The sequence below is a fragment of the Ruditapes philippinarum genome, unplaced genomic scaffold, assembly GCF_026571515.1.
Source record: "Ruditapes philippinarum isolate M1 unplaced genomic scaffold, ASM2657151v2 ctg35_1_1_1_1, whole genome shotgun sequence".
Taxonomy (NCBI): domain Eukaryota; kingdom Metazoa; phylum Mollusca; class Bivalvia; order Venerida; family Veneridae; genus Ruditapes; species Ruditapes philippinarum.
Window position 1 is genome coordinate 399,036 of NW_026861019.1, and position 21,711 is coordinate 420,746.

The 21,711-nt window shown below is 29.8% G+C and overlaps 1 protein-coding gene across 3 annotated transcripts in view; it reads left to right on the forward strand.

The window, feature by feature from the left end:
* The first annotated feature begins 1,297 nt into the window (after positions 1 to 1,297).
* Positions 1,298 to 21,711, forward strand: part of LOC132714251 (protein trachealess-like) — a 31,454-nt gene continuing 11,040 nt past the window's right edge. Inside the window, exons 1-3 of one of the 3 annotated variants that reach the window (XM_060697078.1) lie at positions 1,298 to 1,822; positions 6,588 to 6,656; positions 12,652 to 12,705. In XM_060697078.1, coding sequence (XP_060553061.1) covers positions 1,731 to 1,822; positions 6,588 to 6,656; positions 12,652 to 12,705 — 215 coding nt within the window. In that variant the 5' untranslated portion in view covers positions 1,298 to 1,730. Of the gene's footprint in view, positions 1,823 to 6,587; positions 6,657 to 12,270; positions 12,488 to 12,651; positions 12,706 to 21,711 lie in introns of those variants that run through there. The other 2 variants (XM_060697077.1, XM_060697079.1) reach the window with 2 other exon arrangements.

The following is a 21,711-nucleotide window of genomic DNA, read 5'->3' on the forward strand; positions in this document are numbered from 1 at the left end:
CATTTTTTAGTTTATAAGTAGAATACTTGCGTATTTGTATGATTATCCGGTCTGCAACATCCTAATCCCGCAAATAGTATGAGCCATTTATAAGTGTAAAATGTTGGGTTTTTTTCGGCATTAGCTATTGCAAGTTATACATTTAAATGTATTTTTCGGTCAAAATACCAATCACGAATAGTAAATTTCAAATGTAATTACTATTTGTTACTTATATAAAGTTTCTCGGTCAATAATATAGAAATCTGCGTACCTAACCGAATCTCATTTTTGAATGATTTTATCTATCTTTTATAATACACTGAACCATATATGAGGAAGTGTTGAGTTAGCATTGGAACTAAGTGAAGTATTAGACAATATTGTAAATAAACATTAACATAAAAGATGAAACAAGCATTCAAATAAGATGTGTTGTTTTTTTCTATTAGAATCAAATAACACATAAAAGACAACGAAAATATCATTACTCACTCGAATAATATTTCTCAGTTTTAAATTTTCGGTTATACAACATGTACCCATGAAAAAGCGCAGTTATTTTTTTTTTTAATATTTGAAAGATTAAACAGAACCGTTATTTGATATTGTTCATTCGTTTGCAGATAGTTATAAAGTTTTATCAATATTTACATCTGTTGCATTAGCAAATCATTATATATATATATATACAAGTACATGGAAATATTGAATTCATCGGTTTATACACGTGTGTTATATATTTATTCTATAATATCAGTTATTCAGTAATTCATCATATTAAATTAAAGGATTATAAATTTAGAGATTATGATTTCAAAAGAGACTCAACTGAAAATGGAGGAGAAAGTTACCCTAACCTGAATATGAAAGGGTCCTTTCACCGTGTTGTGAATGGTTTTATAGGAGCATCCGCCGTATACTGATAATCGACCGAAATAAATAGTGGCAATTAAAATAGACTGTTTAATGGTGTTTTTAAAGTATCGCTACAAAGTGATGGTGTGATATGCTAAAAGAAATTATTTTAACAAACGACGTGGATAAATATATCTATTTCGAGAAAGAACTTCTTGCTATTTCAAACCGATACATTTGTAGATGTTTTCTATACCGGCTTGTCAAATTTACGAAGTTGTTGCGAAAATACCATTCGGCAAAAACAGCATATGACTACCTTAAATCAAAATATATCTGTAGTGTACCGACAGGTCACGTATTTTCGAGCGTTTCGGTTCATCTATAGACCAGTCATAACGCAACCAGACGCTCACGAGCTTCCTACGATATTGTCTGGTATTGGCTGCTGCGCGCGGGGGGAGGGAACTGAAATCGACCGATTCCTTGATCACGTAACTTCCAATACGGCTCATCGGCTCTACTTTAAATTACTCGTGTGAATTTTGTGTAAAAATACTTCCTATAGCGGCTAGTGCGTTAACGGTGCGTAAAATGATTAAATCACCATCCGTTTTGAGGAACAAAGCGTGCAAATCTTGTTTTATAGTTTTTTGTCGGCTGCTGCAAAGGCTCATTTGTAATTTGATCAATCTTTAAACATGTCTAATTAAGGATTTAAGCAGAACAGGTCATCTTATTTGACACTCCGCTATTCCTCCTTTCATTTTAGAGTGCTGATAAAATTAGTATGAAATGAAGGATTTATTAGCTGAGATGCCGTTATACTATCATGTGAGGTAGACAATAGTTCCAATTTCGATGTCTTTTTGTAACATTTAACGCGATTAAAAATGAATGAACAGTCTTATTTTCACTGGGATTTATTCCGACCTCCAATTCACAGTCCTTCTTTTGCAATGGGTGCTTCTTTCTTGGATATAAGGTTAGTATAAGATAGACTGATATTCTCAGTTTATTTTAATAATTTCTAAAACATATGATAATTTTACAAATACAACTTATGATAAATAACATATATATAGGCGCAGTAAATATTGTAAAAATTCTATATCATCTTCTGTGCTAAGATCATCACACGTTTCAGTCTTAAAAACATAAATTTTTTAAATATTTGTCACAGATGTTACTTTGCAATTTTCTAATACCAAGATAACATGTGCAACACATGCTTTTAATATTATGTAGTTAATAGAAAATTATTTGTTCAATATATATTTACAACGTTCGATATTCTGTATAATATAAGTTAATTCACGCGATATATGTAATATCCTATGAGCTATTATACTATCATAACAAGCACGACATAGCAATTGTATCTTGACAAAACTTGCAATTTCTATTCCATCAAAATGTCTTTTCATCTTTTTATCCAATCGATGTCGATATATCTAAATAAAATTAAGAAAAAATAGCCAAGTATGACTACAATCTCAACATGTTAAAATAATGATGAAAGACCCGGCACTGTTTAATGATTATAGGTAATAAAATAAACAAATACTAGTTAGAAATTACTATAAAACCATACTCTCTATTTATCATTGTAACAAGTGATTTAATTCAGAATTTATTGCTAGCTTAAAATATGTCTATAATGTCGTTTATCAACAATGTTGTAACATTTAATTTAGAATTTTTGTAAAAAAGTATAATTAGTACTATTTCAATATCATACCATATTTTAATTACTTCAAAATCATAACTTCTATGAAATATGATTATCTTTTAATAAATATTAAGTTCATCGTACAGCATTACTTCTATTGTCATAATGTTTTCATAAATTCATCGCCAGGAATTAACGTGTTTTGCGTGGTTCAACCCTTTATCCCAAAAACATAAAGGAAAGACAACAAAACAACAAAACAGTCCTTATCTGATACAAAGTGAGAGTATATCATTATAATATTTACATTTATGTTTATATGATGTAATTATAAAATGGTGCTGCAGTATTTTCATGTAACACAAACAGATTTTGTTACATACATGTATATACAAGTGCATATAATGTAACTTGGAACCTTTGCCTCAACATAGATGCCAATAACTGTTCATGGCCACTTGAGATGTTCAAAAACATTTTAGAGATTCAAAGTTCCGGGGTTTTGATTTAATTCTTTAAAGAAACATCACAGCTTTCTCATAGCCGTCTGTTTTCTTTAAGCATTTCAAAACATTTTTTTGTTCTTGCATGCTACAATGCAGTAATGTGGATTTTTTTAAATATATACAATGTATTTTGAACCAGAAATTTAAACGAATGAAATACATGAAATTCAATTAGTAATAAAAATTTGTAATATTCACATACATGTCGAGTATGTAAATTTTGTTTGACGATATACGTTTTCGTGACGCCCTTTTCAAGTTTTTTTTTTATAAATATTTCATTATTTGAATACAAAGCTTTAAAGTTATAGTTTGATTTTTTTCTAATTTCTAATGTTTTGTGAATAACTTACATTGCCAACACATCAAATCAGCGTAAATCAAATTATAGACACAAGCAGACGTTGTTTATACCTTACAGTGATAAAGATGATACAGATATACTTAACGAAAAATAAAGTTTCATGTGAAGAACCAATGTTCCAGGAAAGATATAGATATCAGAAATGATAATTATATTGTTTTCTGTTTAGTGTGCCGCAAAAAAAATCTGACAGTTACACATACACATATATACGTTCGAAAAATAAAAAAGAAATGACAAATTAATTGACATACACTGGACTCCATGTCAATAGAAACACTTAACTTTTTTCTTCTAACTTATTCTCTTCCCATTTCAAACTTTTATTTTACAAATGAATAGAAAAAAAATCATTTTATTTTACATTACTATCAAAAATCTGCAAGGAAACAATGATAACAGAAAGAAGAAACAATACCACGATGAAATAATTATAAATATAAAAAATTGTACACTTTTAAGTTTTTTAAAACTTATATTTTTAAAATTAATCAATTACTAATTTATAATAACTATATTTTTAATATAAATTTTGTATATCGATAGCATTATACGATCTATATTTACATTTGTATTTTTAAAATTTGAAACGGCGAAAAAAATAGGATACGTCGGCGCAGTAGGTTTTCGATAGGACTTCATTTTAATTAACATGTTTGTATTGTCAAGCAATTATCTACAATTTACATTGGTGTTGAATACTGTTTCTTCAAAATATTGTATTTTATTGTCACCCGTGTGTTTATCCTGGTCTTTATATCACTTTTCACCATTGGTCTGTTCACATCTAATAAAACTACATGTATTTATTAAATGTTTCAATGAAAAATGAGTTTTTCTAAAGATAAGGTAAAGATATACTTTTGTTTTATTGATAAAAGTGCAAATAAAATCTTATCTTTCCATTTTTTTACGAACAGACTCAAACCTAGAACACACTTTATCTTATTTACCCCTGTACGGATGTCCTCTTTTGGGGACTTTCTAGAATTTTAATGTATTTTCAATCGTTCTATAGACTCTTGCATACAGGATTGGTTATGGACATTGCTGTACCATTGTCACACCACCGTTCAAATACAATAATAATACACTGACTGAAGCGGAAATCTGTGATATTACATGAGGTGTATCCCTGTACTAACACCACAAATTTCGAACAGAAGCCTTCAGGTCATACATTCTTAGACAGACACTTAAAAAAAATTACCAAACACAGTTATATACTAGCTTTGAAATACCACTACCGCCTATCTATCAAAATGTATGGTCTACAATCTTGTCATATTTTTGCGAATTCAACAAAACTCCTTTAAAAGATCTCTAAACGTCACGGTTTTCTGTAATGACAGTGTAAATGTTATTTAATATGACACTAATGTTGTATATTTTATTTGGTACCCTTTTTTAGTTTTATATCTTTTATCTGTTAATTTATGTCCATTACATAAACTTTGGACTTAGGATACAAGTTATTGCTTGTTGTTTAATAATCATATCTTGAAAGAAATAATTTATTTGACATGCACCATTATACTTTTCTTCTTTAGCTAACATAACTTCTGTCAGGACAAATGTGTTTTGATAGACAACTACAAGACGCAGAAATAGATGCACTGTTGTCCATTACAATTGAATTCATTTCAAAGATATGGCCGTTTGTAATGGGAGAATAAATCACAGACTCTGAATTATTTTGTATATGTTATTTTTTTCTGTATTGACTGATGCAAGTATGCTCTTTGTTAATGTGGTGAATATTTCAATACGATTAATGAGATGGATAAACTGTTTCTTTATAAAGATATATAAATTATTATATGTTATACTTGCAGTTTGAAATATTGCATTTCATCAAATCAATTTTGTTTCCTTTCTTGGTTTCGTATAATTTGGTGATAAATCAATGTAGCGAATAAATACATTCTAAATTATTTTCAAAATAAAGAAATGCTTCTCTTCGGTCAAAGTATTTTATATGATGACAATGTACTATTTGTATTTTATTTTATGTCACTAAACACGTTTATGTCAACATCGCTCAATGCTTTAACACTACTAAACAAACTATAGGTGTAAACTTTGCATATTTTTAAGAATATGTGTAATCGTTTTTGAAACACCGTCATACGTCAGAAAACTTTATCTTTGCTTTTGTGTCTTACAGTAGATTATATTAATTTTGAAACTTTATTGTGTTTTGAATTTTTTTAATAACTTTTAGTGGTGCATTTAAATATATTAACACATTTTTGGAGATCTTACATAGTTAAGAAATGCTGATATTTTTTAGTTTCGTTATCAGAGAATCAAACATATTTTTTGTTAAAAAATTTCCGGAAATAAAATACCATTGTCAATCTCAGTTTGATAGAGTACATAAAATTATGAAGTTAATTTTTGGCATGCATCACCATCAGCGTTCAGTTAAATAACCAACATCCCACCTCAATGCATATTTCAAAAGATAACGTCTTGTGTAATTCAATCAGAACAGAAAGTTTGGAAGGAGAGTCAAAGAGATACCACTTAACTTGAATAGAATGGCCCATTAATTTCATTATTATATCAGTGTATAACAAACTATCTTTGTTGTCTTCCTTCTGGTATTTAACCATATCTCCTAACTTGTTTAGAAATAACATAGTCTGTCGCAAACGACAGAATGCCCTACCCCACCCCTGTTGTTTACAGTGTGATGTTTTTTTTCAGACGGTAATAATTGGCCGGATATTTCGTAGAACAATGCCATTAAAATAAGAAACATTATCAAAGATTCGGATTGATATTCACAAATGGTGCTCTATCCCAACCCCAACACCGGTTGATTAAATATTTAAATTAAGGACAAGAAAATAGCCAAATAAATGATCAAATCAGAATCTTAATCATCAATCTTCAAACAATAGTCATCATCAAAAACAATGATTTAACACGTGTCATTCGCTGATTTAAAAAAAGAAAATAGTTCATAAATGTACGTATAAGTAAACGTTTACTTTTAATACTTACTCATTACAAAATTTAAATGAAAATAATAAGTTCCAAAACAATATTTCATAAAAGCTCTTTTTCGCGTTTCAACTGTTTAAAAATGATGAGAACGAAAATGAAAATATTGCACAATGTTATTATTTTTAAGACCGGTCGTAGGTAATTTCATATCATTAAGATTATTTTAAACACTATCTCTGCACATTTTTTACAGAGAGGAGGCTATGCGTGGACTCCCCGGAAAACCAAAGCCATTTTCTTTTGATCAATCCTGTGCTTTGTGGTAAGTACACATACATAAACATATCATTATCTTTCTTTTTGTTAATTATTTGCAGAAATATTTCTAAAAAATTCTTTATTGTCAGTGATGAGTTCATTATGCATTGTTTGAGTAGAATACTGGTTGTAGATACAGCTGTACATTGTACGATTCCAGTAGAATCAGTAATGTTCTTAACAATGTATATTTAGCTCCGTGTTTCACATTATTTTTTTTCCATTACTTGAGCAGAGCTTTGTTTATCCGAGTACAAAGTAAATTTGATAACGTTCTTTTGGTCAGAAAATGATATAAAGGTTAAGATATGGTATTTTACTTGGAAAATGAAAGCGAGACTGGATCAAATAACGTTTTATATTGGAATAGCATATGGTAAAAACGCAGAATGTTCATAACTCATTATATGGTAGTATTTTTTGTGTGAAGTAATTTTACTGTTACAAGTGCACGTCATTTATATCGTACTTTGTTTAATCCTAAATTAAAGTATGTTTTGTAAGCTTATAGCCAATAAATGTTCCTTGAAGCAATATCTTTTATAGATTATTATCACGTTGTCTTTAAGTTAAACAGTAAGCTATTATAATGGTAAGAAGCACAACTGCCTCAATTTAGCTATTGTATCAAAGAACCGATCTTAATTTCATGTTCGAATAATTTCCTGATAACAATATAGAATTGTTATTGATATAATACATCATCACTTTCATTCTGTTTTTCTCATGAATATTGATACTAAATGTACCTATATAGATATACATTAACCCTTTACCCCGCCGGCGGCAAATGACTCTACCCATGAGACCAGCGCCAACTCATCATGGTCTGTCCTGTTTATAAGTTCAGTCAGTATTCATGTGGAAAAAAATCCTGAAAATGATGGATGGTTTTGTCGAGATAAAAAGATGGACATGTCTATCTATGATAATTTAACGTGGTAATCATTTATTTGTACTCTTATTGTAATAGAATTTAGAGATAATGCGTGTATCTATCCGATCATCGCCTTTACATTTTAAATTCTTTGCTTAAAAAATATATGAGCCGTGCCATGACAAAACCAACATAATGCGTTTGCAACCAGCATGGATCCAGACCAGCCTGCGCATCCGCGCAGTCTGATCAGAACCCATGCTGTTCGCTATCAGTTTCTCTACTTGTAATAGGGTTAGTAAGCGAACAGCATGGATCCTGATCAGACTGCGCGGATGCGCAAACTGGTCTGGATCCAGGCTGGTCGCAAACCCATTATGTTTGTTTTGTCATGTCGCGGCTCATATATAGTTTTCTTTCATTTAACGTATACAAAATATAAATAAATGTACCGGTATATAGTCTTGATTTCATGGTTAATGCATTTATCTGTAACATGCACCAAATATGAGTGAAATCATTTGAAGCCTGTTGCAATTGTATTAATTAATTTGAATTTGTAAAACTAATTAGCATAAGATTTGTTGAAATTACAATTGTAATTCACATGTTCGTGTAAAATTCTTATCATTACAATCACAAATAAATTCAGAGTATAGATATTTTAGTTATGTCGTAAAAATTGGTGTACTCTTGTAATTGAAATATTTGCTATGAATTGTTAGCATATCATGTCTTGAAAAACCAAAAAGGCTATCATTTAAAGACAATTAAATGTGCAAGAATTATATCTAGTCAGTATTTTACTATATAAATTCATACGAAGTAATAATCCTAGAAAATCCATTAAAATGTGCTTAATCTTTGGTCAATATTTTGATTTTTATGTGATTGCCTGTTATTTTATAATTAATAATAATTTTTTTATAATGTAACAATGTTTACAAAAATCATATAAGGTTAAAGTGTGATTTTAAAGTGACGTTCTAGTAAACTTTGAAAGACCTTTATTAGTTTTCAGTTTTAATTATATGCAAGGTTGATCAGCACATTGTCGATCATTAAAGGGAAATATTCATTCAATGTGAGACACTTGATAACCTTTTCTTGCCGCCAGCGGCAATAATGACTTACTGATCACAAAGGTACAGTGCAAGGCTAAGCAGTGAAAGAGGGCGTGCGATTCTAAAAATATAGGACAAGGCTGTTCTTTGAGAGCGGGCGTGTGATCCTATAAGGTATAGTGCAAGGCTAATCTGTGTGAGAGAGAGAGAGAGAGCGTGTGATTCTAGAGGTATAGAACAAGGCTGACGTATGATCCTTAAGGCTAACCTGTGAGTGCTAGCAAGTTATCCTAAAGTGCAAGGCTAAGCTGTGAGAGACTGTGCGTGATCTTAAAGGTGAAGAACACATGTGAGAGCGGGCGTGGGATCCTTAAGGTTAAGAACAAGGCTGGAGTATAATCTTTAAGGTATAGAACATGGCTAACTAGTGGGAGTGGGCGGGGTGGTAAACACAAATGGCCGTTTCAAATTTAAAAAATGGCAAATTCATTTCACAAGTTTTCACACTGACAAAGTTTAAATATCAAATAGTATATAAAAGGTATATTGCACATATGTAGCCAACAAACATTTGTGTTCACGGACATAAACAGTCATTATTGCAAATCATTTTGAATCCCATGCAGACATTATTTGTAGCAAAAGTTGAATAGATGAACCTAATTTATGTTGTATAATAATAAATGAAGGTACATTAATGTATATTAATGAATGGATTGCTCTTCATATCTACTTAGTCTAATTGTATTTTAATTTTAAACAATCGTCGATCGTATCTGAAAAATAAAAGGCATCGATTATAGTTTTACTGCATAATTAATTGCAAAAGTAGCAATTACATTAAATATTTGCATTTCACTTCCTTTATTAATTACTGCAGTACATACTTTAAATATAATGAATCGCTAGCATTAACATATTAAAGTGAAGAAATTTTAACTTGTCAAGGTATAATAATCCCTCATAAAAAGAAGGGAAACAATAAAGAGGAGGCAGAATAATTTCATTCATAACTTAACATGCATGTTGGTGCTAAATGAACAATATTGGCCTAAATTACGCTCGGAAATCTGAATGAAAATACCAACAACGCTTACACGTGAATTATAATTAGTGGTAGGGCTTTAAAATTACACAAAATGTTTTCCTTCAAAGTAATTGTATTTAAATTTCTGTTACTTCATTTGCAATGAAACTATATTTGTATAGTTATAAAATAATTAAGATTTGAACATTATACTTGACGAAGCTTTTATTACAATAATTAACTGCAATATGTTGACGGTTATATTCAAATTCATTCATATTGAACGTTATTCATTTCAGGCCATCTATAATCTCACCGTTATATCGTACATGTATATCCAGTCAAAGTTGTCTTATATTTTTCTTACAACTTAAAATTTAATTTAAGTAGAATACCATTTTACTCTTTTCTGCATATAAGTCCAAAAAGTCCGTTAAGATTACGTGTGCCTGAATCAATCGTGTAATTGTTTGTTTGTTTTTTGTTTGTCTTGTTTTTGTTTTTTTGTTTTTTTTTTGTTTTTTTTTCAGACAAAAATTTAGAAAATATGTTTATGTTAAAAAGGTATATAATTCTATCTTTAAACTAGAGCTACATCAAGTGATATTTTTCAAATGCCCGATACACGGTCTATGTTTAACTTATGGGTTTCTTTGTATAATAAAGCAAGATGAAAATTATTCAAAATCAATTTTTGTATGGTCAGTTCATTTCTTGTTTTCCCCTATTGTTAAACAGCCTAACTGTCGCGAGATATGATGACATTATAAAATTCCTAACTTAGCTGAAACATCTACAGTATCAAGTGCATAAAATCAAATGATCGTGTCGTGAAATAATAATGTTAAATCGAAGACAAGAAACTCTTATGTTTTATATTCTAATTTTGTTCTGTTCAATATGGACGGACATTCTTTTTTATCAAAAACATTACTTTTGAAAGTACAAAGAAAAACAAAACAGCAATATAAGAAGTTCTGCTTGATAAAATAGACTTCTGATATAACTATTATCTTTATATTCTTGAATTACCACCAGTTCCAAGATTTTTATTCTGCAACTTTGGCATTCTTGTCTCGTATTTCACATTATCATCATCTGTTTAGAAAGATTTGGTTATTCGCGAACGTCATTCAAGCCACCGTGTGCTAGGATTCAAGTTTTTTATTTTCATAGAAACAGTAGTTGTTTAACTAGATTATACACATAATTTATAAGCTTCTGGTAGAATAGCATACACTTTTTTATAATAAGCCAATGATGTCCAACTAATGGTTTTGTAGAAATTGTATAAAAAGTAAATCCTTACGAGCGATGAACTATATTAATCAGTTTGAAATAAATATTAACCTTCAGGGCGTGGTTGAATAATAACAGCAAGACAATAATTAATAATACAATCCAACATCGGCTATAGGTGAAAATCTTTATGATAATGCAAAAAAAATATTGTTTTTTTCTTTTCTAACATGCTCATTTGAAATATGTTAGGAAAGTAATTTTCTTGACGCCTACTGCGTTGATTCGTGAAATCCCTGGCGTCGTATGAAGTGTAAAAGGTCTTTTATAAAAACAGGGTGCTGTATATTGTATTGGTATCATAGTTTGGGGACCTTTCTGTTGAAAATGTGACATAGTTAAATCGTATACATATACATGCACAGCGCGTTAACTGGAGTGCAGGTATTAGTTACCCATACTCCAGACCTGGGGTTTACATATTGTGACGACAGAGAAAGGGATGTCGATGGAAATATCATATTCAGATGATCGTTCATTGGTTACTTTTTTCTGGGGTTTCATATTGTGGCATCAGGTAACGTGTTTTATCTTTGACTATGATACAAAAGAGAAAGAACATCAAAACACTCGGCAATCTGATTTATACTCGAGGGCTACGCCCCCTCGTACAATCAGATAGCCTCGTGTTTCGATGCTCTTTCTATTACATAAGTATCTCTTAAAGAAAATAAGAAGTTAAAAGAATCATGTTAGAATTTAGTTTATTCAGTGATGTAGTAAATGATAATGATGGTATATTGGTTCACGCATGTGCATTAAATTGTTGCTTAAAATTTCATTTGTCTAATTGTGAAAACGACAAAAAACAATCGACATATCTTATAACAGTAAAAATTTAAACAAAAATATTTTTATTATTTTTTATGTCAGTCACGTTTAGGAGCAGCAGGCACTTTTTTCTAAATCATGGTTTTCTTAGCATTAATTTTCATTCACTTAATCATATGCACGTAATATTATGTGCTAATTCGCTTTCTCATTTTTCTTTTCTATCATTATTCTAAATACACAATTTTAACCTGCATTTATTACCTGACAAATCGTCAGAGACAAGTTAAATATTGTTCAATTATCACAAGTGACGAACTTAACTATTGACCTTTAACCCTAACAATATGTAACTTTCTCAGACTTATCAAATACAGACAAATATTTTCAATGTGATACCAACGATTCCACTATACAAGTTTATTAAGTACTTTAACTTATATCTGACGAACGCACCTTTATAACGTCTGTCTACAGAGGGGAAGTTCATTATAAATTATTCACGTTTAAGTCTATTTTAGTACACTTAAAAAATTTAAAATGAATTAAAAGTTTATGTAAAGTACCCCTGTTAAGAACCTCAATAAAAAGACACCCAGTTAATACCTCTTCACGGTTCTAGGGCCTACGACAAATTCAACGTTAAAACATGCATTTTAAATGTAATAAGAAGTCATACATCATACTCAAATTAAATGTGTTAGTTGACGAATAAAGCATGGAGTTAGACATGATGAAAAGGGAATGTGTGATATCTTAATATTTCAAATGACTCAAGTAGACGGCGAGAAAATAAGGTAGGTACTTTAACATTTAATATTAAGATTTGTTCACCGATAACTCGCTAGTTTTATGCTAAAGGATGAATCAACAAAACAACGATTAAACCTGGCAGTAGGAAAATAGTACTTTGATGTATGTTTATGATAGACTCTAACTTCCTGATTTAATTTTGTTACAGGTCAAAGGATTTAGGGCTGGACCCAACGGAAGGACTACCAAACGTCGGTGGGCGGTGAGTGACCTATATTTGTTATAATCTTTGCATACGATACACATTAGTTTGCCTTAGATATTGCATACATTGTGCACACAGCTATGTATATTGTACTTCTGTGTTACGTAATTTGATCGTCTGCACTATGCATGTAGCTAACGCGTTGTCTACTTAAGACGATGACAGAGGCCCTAGCTATTTTTTAAATATAAAAAATACCATGTTCTGAATTGTGTGTATATAGCACTGAAATTACACACAGAATTGTGTCGTTTAATATAAAAAGTAAGTTATATAAAGCGGAAGAAACATGAAAATTGTAAACTTCCTTTGTAATTAATTAATTATCGCATTTTATATGAGTGTAACTGTAACTGTGTACAGTGTAGTCAATTATCAACTTTCTACTCGATTTTCATTAAGTTTGTGCTATCTGATATACAATGCAAGGTATTAAGTATGTAACGTGTAATAATTGTCGTTGACAAGGAGATACTTTTAATAAATTAAAGTATAAACATTGTAATGGAATATCATAATATCCTATCTTCTTAATAGTAAGATTCCGACTTGACCTGTTTACCAAAAACCTTTTTTTGTGAAAACAAGAAAAGTTTTCATCTGCATTGTCATCCAAAATATGTCGAAATTAAATAAAAAGTGAGATCTACATTCAAAGCTTAAGTTAGGTTTTTACATACAATATTTAATTTTTAATTTGAAAACAAAGTTATCACAAATAAAATGTAAAGCATGAATTGACACGAAAGTTTCATGAATTTAGAAATTCCATTAATTTATTTGACGCATGCTGAGTTTACTGAGGAGGGGAATTTTCTTGATTTCAGTCTAGATACACAAACACCAAAACAAATATTAGCCACAATCTATACAGTAAATACCATCTAAATAACAAGTTGATAAACAATTCTAATTAAAGAACACATGTAAAGCCTTGTTTGCTTTTGCACAGTCATCATTGTTACGTATACGTCTTCAAATTAAAATTTGACATCTGGACACCTTACCAGCTCTATGAAAGAATGTTTGTATTTTTTATTTAGTTTTTTTTATTTAAATTACGAATGGTATCAAACTTGTATGTTCATTGTGCAAATATTCGACATGATTAAATAAATTATGTAATGTTTAAAAAAGCTTGTCTCATATCTATGACTATAATTCTTGTTCATAAATTATATTTTAAAATATCAACAATAATCATATGAATTGTCCTCATTGAATTATCATGTTGGACCAAGCATGATGACATATATATCAATTAATAAACACAAAATATTTCATATCAGTTATTAATTAAACGATATATCAATCCATCTTTGGTTGACCACATCTCCAGAAATATCTGTCATTTACTTTTTTGTAAAGTGAATATATATTTTTTATTTAAAAACTTGTCATTTAAATATCAGTTATAATACAACATTATCACGAATGTTGATGACCTATTCAAACACTGTAAAAATTTGGAAACTGTATCAACTTTCAAATATTTTAACTTATTTTTCATCATTTGAATTATACATTAATGTAACTTCAGCGTACATATACATGTTTATATACTACAGATGAGTATTTAATACATCAGTCAATATTAATTACAATTCACAGTAACCTTACTATACTTCAAAAAGCTTATAACTTTAAAGGTATCTGATATTAAGAATTACATTTATCACTCGATAAAGGATATTGTATTATTTTATACGCATACATTATATAACATAACATAACATAACATAACATATTCTTTATTTGGCATAAAATGGCAATACACATTTATAGCCAATACAATCATGTAATGGAAGAACATGATATATACAATGTAATATTAAGACCTTAACGAATTTGAATATTTTTCAGAGAAAGTTCTTGGTGCTACAAAATTTGAATAAATTTAAGTTCCTGTTATCTATTCTTGTAATGGAAGAACATGATACATAATATAAAGGCCTTAAAAAGTGAAATGTTTTACAGAAAGAAGTTCTTGGTGCTACAAAACTGTTGTCAGTTATTTCTTTAAATGGAAAATACAAAAATTTTAAAAGATATTAACTGTTGTCAGTTCTTTCTTTAAATGAAAAATACAAAAATTTTGACAAGTGAATAAATTTAAGATACTTACTGTTGTCAAAAATACAAAAATTTTGACAAAATACTTACTGTTGTCAGTTCTTTCTTTAAATGAAAAATACAAACATTTTGACAACTGAATAAATTTAATATACTAAATGTTGTCAGTTCTTTCTTAAAATGAAAAATACAAACATTTTGCATTTGCGTGTTTGTTGTAGACATTAGTTTTTCAAATTTATAAATTGATCGCCAGCGACAATAGTATGGTTTTAAGTATTTGCGACGTAAACTAACTAGCAAAAAATGAAATTCATTTTCTATCAAATTTACATTGCAATTCGTACATAGTCTGTTTTCTCGCGCTACGTTTTGGTATCGACCCGTTTCTATTGCTAGGTTTAGGGGTGACAATCTAAATTTTGTAAGTGATAATCGAAATTTGTTTATGTTAACTTTATGAAGATATTCTTCAGTTTCGAATGAGCGTTTGTAGATGCTGTATGACGACAGTCTACTAGAATTTCTTATATTGCTATACCATTCTTGCTTGTAAATGTCCAGTATTCTGTTCTTAATTTGTTGAAAATTGATTGTTATATGTTCTTGATTAATCCATATGTTCGACATTTCTATTTCATTTAAAATATGTTTAATTTGGCAGAATCATTCGCACTTACCATTCTTTTATGGATTAAAATTTTGAAAAATCAATACACTGTACTTTGATACGGGCCATTGGAAATCCAATAAATTTCAGCGAGATTCTACGATATGTTGCAAACGATAGTGTCAGTTGGTTGCAGGGAAATTCATTATAACTGTCGGCATATTTGGTATCAAAATTTGGAACAAAACGTATTGACTAATTGTGATTTTTATTTATTTTTGCATTGACATATGATTATTATAATAACCTTTTTTAAGTAAAAATGATAAAACTTGCGTTTTAAAATTGAATGTTTGCCTTTGGATACTAAGATACATGAACTGAACGCCATTCGAGTCGACCGCCTAAGCCGGTGCTAGGGGGCGTGAGAGAAGTTATACTGACAATTATCATATTTTAATCAAAGTAAACCAGTGTGTAAAAAATATGTTTTTGCAAATTTGATACCAAATATGTCAATGTTTTGCATCGTGGAATAAATATACAAAATTTCGCACATTTTCTTTTGCAACTCAAACGTTCTAGGTTTGTTACCTTAAAAATAAATATTGACATGTCAACAATACAATTGGCTTTCTGTTAACTAAACGTATAACTCGAATCCATGAATGATATCATGCTTTTTTCTAGTTGCTGAATGGGTGGGTATAGATTTTTGGATTCTCTTTACTGATTGCTAAACGGAGAAATCAAGATTCGGCCTGATTACACATTAGCAAAATTTAAACTTCACGAATATTGCTTCTTTAAATGATAAGAAACAAGATAATTATGATTCATGAAAAAGGTGATATAAAATCTATAACGCTTATACATCTACCAACACTACAGAATAAAAATCTATTCATTTCTGCATAAGGAAATACATGTACTGAAAAATCTATCAAAATTTAAATACGGGATAAACTTTCTCAAAATAGAGTACATGCCTTTGCAATTCAAATTCTTATTAATATGTTTGCATTTTCATCTGTTTTTCATGGCCTGTGACCTGACATCATGCTTGAAGACTCGCAGTTCTAATTTTATTATTCTTGATTCATTTAACCAAAATATATTATTTTCACATCATTTCATATAGTATTAAAATTGTAATTTAATCTTTATTGCAAGTATGATTTCTTTAGGAATTAGAACTATTATGCAACGTTTTGATTAAGGTGTTTTAAGGTGTTGCACATACTTTGAAAGAGATTAAATCTAACAGCATACAACTTGTAAGCTTCATTTCACTACTATCAACAGTTTAACGATTAAAGAAATTTAGTTTTTTAACCTTCCTATATGTAATTATATGTGTTCAGATGGCTTGACGCTCGGTCTATCATCTATTCATAAGATATAAAGAAGCATATTGGTGTGAAATGAATTCACACATTATAAACTGATGTGAAGCTCAGACGGTTTCTTAAATAGACCAAAGTTAATCCGGATAACTTGATATTTTTTTTGTGTCCCAAACATTGATTGATTTTTTTCTTTATTAACTAAAAACGTTCTTATAATAAACACTACCACATATAGGAGGAAGGCGTAAAAAAATCAAATATAGAAACCGCATAATAAGAAACTCAATTAATTAATTTTGATAATAAATAAATAAATAAATAAATCTAAGCACTAAATAAAAAAATCAATAAATTAGTGTATATAAACGACATATTAACTTGAGTTTCTCTATCAGTTAAATTATATCTGCCTATTTTCAAATATTAAAGAATTTTTTTAAATCATATCTGGTGTAGCCAAAGCTAAAAGTTTAGAGCCAAGATATTTTGGCATGAAACTTGACTATAGATAGGTCCGATAGCAACTTTGTCTGCTCTCCACAATACAGTGTTTCCTCCCGAACACTAAATTTATGTGGAAATAGAGAAAAGCGAAGTCCTTAAAGAAAGTCCAAAACGGCAAATTGAAAATGTTGCAGGCTCTGCAGCATCAGCAGCAAAAGCAACAAAGCAGCAGCAACAACAACACCAGCAACAACAACAACACCACCACCACCAACAACAACAACAATAATAATAATAATAAACAAAAACAAAAACAAGAGATATATAAGTTTTCCTCCTAAATCTGCATGGATCATGAAGTTTGTCAAACACGTTAATGTACAGCATAAAAGTGTAGGTCAATTGATTATGTATAATTTAGACATTAAAGGAAGTAATACATCAGAACTGATCTGTGTTAGTCAAATATAACAACCTACTCATTATTCCAAAAGAATTCATAACAACTTATGAAACTAATATATGAGCCGCGACATGACAAAACCAAGATAATGGGTTTGCGACCAGCATGGATCCAGATCAGGATCCATGCTGTTCGCTTACAAACCCTATTACAAGTAGAGAAACTGATAGCGAACAGCATGGATCCTGATCAGACTGCGCGGATGCGCAGGCTGGTCTGGATCCATGCTGGTCGCAAACCCATTATCTTGGTTTTGTCATGACGCGGCTCATATATGTATCCATGCTAATTGCAATTTGATTTATTTCAGTCCTATGCATTCTAATATATAAATGTACATTATTTCATATTGTTGTTTCATTAATTACTTTGTGAGATAAGTTTTATGGGGTTCTTTCTAAAAAATATTGTTTTAATTGGTATTTATTGACCTAAGCATCCGTTATTTTCAAAATAATTTTGTTTTGTTTTTAAATTAATGAATAATCATCCAGCACACCATATATTATTTCATATCACCATTAATGAGAAATGATAAAATTCTTTTAAACATAACAATCATTTATATATTGTTCATATATATATGTTCTGAGGGTTTTTATACCAACACCATCATCTCCAACCACCCTAAAATTTGTGAATAGTCTAAATGATTGTGTTATGGTAATGAAAGTAAGTCATCACTAAATGTCATTATCTTTAAAAGAACGCTAAGAGTTGATTATGTTGATTATCTATTGTATTAAACTAACACGTCCTTATCACCATGTCCTCTCCATTGCCATGTTCAATTTATTTAATGTGACACGTTCGGATAGAAAGATCACGTAAGTCCTTCAATACTATGTGATGACCGTATCAGCTCACCCGTTATGTGTTGTCAATACTGTTTTATCATAATTCCCAGTCTCCTGGAGAAGTTGGTTATAATGTGGTGTCATATCATATTTACATGCAAAGCAGCGTGGCATTACGGTTTAAGTTATTGTATTCAATGAGGTTATTTCTAAAATAATAACATATACTTGTAACATGGGGAAAAGGGGACCGACTACAGCTATGATGTAAGTTAAAGTTAACGTAACAAACATTTCATTTTGGAGAAATCGAGCATGTATGGCAAGGAGCACACCTAAAACAACTAGTTCGAAAATGTATAAATGAGTTCAAGTAAAATGCAACATTTATTTCATGATTATCTAAAGCTGAGATGTGTTTCTAAATAATGAAAACTAATTTGTATACATCAAAGTCAATTTGCCCGACAATGCATCCGTCTAACAAAACTATGTAAAATGTACAACATTAACGCCAGTATAGGTGAACAATTAACGGTGATTGAATGTACTCCCTATAAATATGAGTGAAGTCTAGTACCAAATAAATGACGACAAATTACCATTAACTGTATATCAACTTTTTAAACAGTTCAATTTAAACAAACTTCTTATCATTTTATACAATTATATTTACATATGACGTATAATGCTAATGAAAACCTTATCTCATTTTTGAAAGTTGTTTTAAAATATTGTTATTTAATTAGTTATGTACTATTTATTTTACATTTTCCAGCTGTCAGTTATCGTTACTAAATACTTAGATCAAACATCCGGGTTTTTTGTTTCCTCTTCTTGGTAGCTATGAAAATAAACAGAGTTTACATGAAGTGTCGAAGTGCCCGCTCAGATTAGTTATTACTTACACATCTCCCATTACATTTGTCTAGGATATATTTTCCTTAGCAATATCTTTTAAATGTAATGGTGTCTTTGAATTCACGCTGTGATGATATCTTTGCATTAGTGATTGACCATTATAGGTGCAATAATTGAATTATTTGGTTACAAAATAGAAAATTCTAAACGAAAAAATTCACAATATACATTTAGTTTGTGCTATCTAATGAAACGCTAATTAAGCATAATTTAAACGTTAATATTTTGACCAACATTTGCATAAAAGAAATGAATTAATTTGAAATTGTATTTGCACCAATTTGTCGCATTAGATTATTATTCCCTTTCCTTGCTCTGTTTCAACAAAACAATTATAAGATAGGAGATATGCTATGATTTTAACTAATATATTCCTATCATGTATGAATCAAGGATGAATGCAGTTGTGCTAGAAGATTAGGTAAATCTTAATTGCAATCGCACGTGCTACAATTAGACACTTACTTCCTGGTTATAAAATCTGTCCGAATATTCTAAAATGTGACACGATTCCTTCGCAAAATGCTATATCTGAAAGGTATATTACATAATTATTACCTAAAATCATGAAAATATGAACACGCATATAATTCTATCTACATTCAGATATTCTGGCGATAAATGTGAATAATTAGTTACAATTAGTAACAAAACTGAATATATACGCAATTAATATTAATACATCATTGCCATGACAAAACTTTGCATCATATAAACTTCTTAATATGTAATTTCTAAAAATAAATTTACATATAAGACGGAACATTCTTTTATAAGCATTATACCGCTCATAATAGAGTAATTAAATCGATTAATTATATAAAACAATGGTACTGTTTCTGTTACAAATAACACCAAATCCAACACGTTAGGGAGCTTATATATCTACCATGCATTTATATCAAACATTTCTTTTTGTTTAGTATTCATTTTTTTCGATTCTGATAGCAATATAAATATTCATAATTTAGCTCATCATTTTACAGTAACAAAATATACGAGTATATAAAAATATTCTTGTGTTTTTTTACAAAAGAAACTCTTTTATTTTAAAGAAGAGAAACAGAGACTTCTTGTTATAAAACTTTTGGGCTTTACAAAAAGCGATACATTAAAGCTTAATATGTTTCCCCCTGTGTTCCTATGAACCCATAACTTGCTGAATTTCTTAAATTAACTTGTCCAGTTTCCATTTTCCATTTAATATTTTATTTTAAATTCATTTTATTTCTCTTACAATTTGCAAAGTCTTTACTTTGGTAAAATTATCAACAAAAAAAAATCACCTAAATATTGACTGTCCCTTTTTTTCCCTATCTAACGTTCACAACTATATGTACATGTATTGGAGATGATGCATTATGTACAAATGTTGATAAAACATTTGATTTGTTTTGTACAAACTGAAATAGATGATACTTTTTTCTGTCGAGTTTACACGCTCCATGGTGATGAAATGTATTAAATTTTCCGCCAAATAATGTCAATTAACTCAATTATACTGGTAACAGTGGAACTTTATCTAGTATGGTCCATCGTAAATGATGTTCCAACCTGCCGCTGAAAACATTTTGAGTGTTATTGACACAGTACTGACATAGTAGAGTTTGTTCCTTTAATCGAACAACGGGAGCACGAGCGCTAAAGGAACGCCAAAGGCGCCGATAACACAGAAAATTAAATGAAATTAACCCCCACACACTCCTCATTCAGTCTCCGATTGTTCGGGCAAAGAAAATGTCTAATGTTCTTTGAAATACGTCTAACCTAATCAGGTTACAAAAATAACACATCCGGACAAAAGCCTGTTTACTGCCCCCCTTGAGTATTGTTGAATAAATTTGTATTTTGTTTTTTAATAGTACGGTTTTCCGTTATAATAATCCACAAAAAGAAGTCATAGCAATCAAACGAAATTGAGTTAATTTTGTATTCACAGTCAGAATTATTTGTATTTACTTTGGGCAGTTCCATTCCCGATAGGTTATATGATTTACTTTGTGTGAGTAAAACATAACTAATTTCATTTCCAAATGCGTTGCTGTTCCTTTTCCGTCTTGGCCTACCCCAGCAGTCTATCTGCTATCATTCTGTGTTGATTGTGAATAATCCTTGTGTTTTCTGTACGTCAAAACTGCCTTATAATTCAATCTATTATTCATCATCAGTTTAAGGCGGGGATGTAATGAAGGACATTATTTGATTATGCAAATCGCATCAACAATCTAAAACCCTACAGTTTTAAGACAAGATTTATATGGTAAAATTAAGTTTTTCGTTTTCATAGGGTTTAATTATTTTTTGAAAACAATCAATTTGTACAGCAGTTGCCTTTAATTATCAACA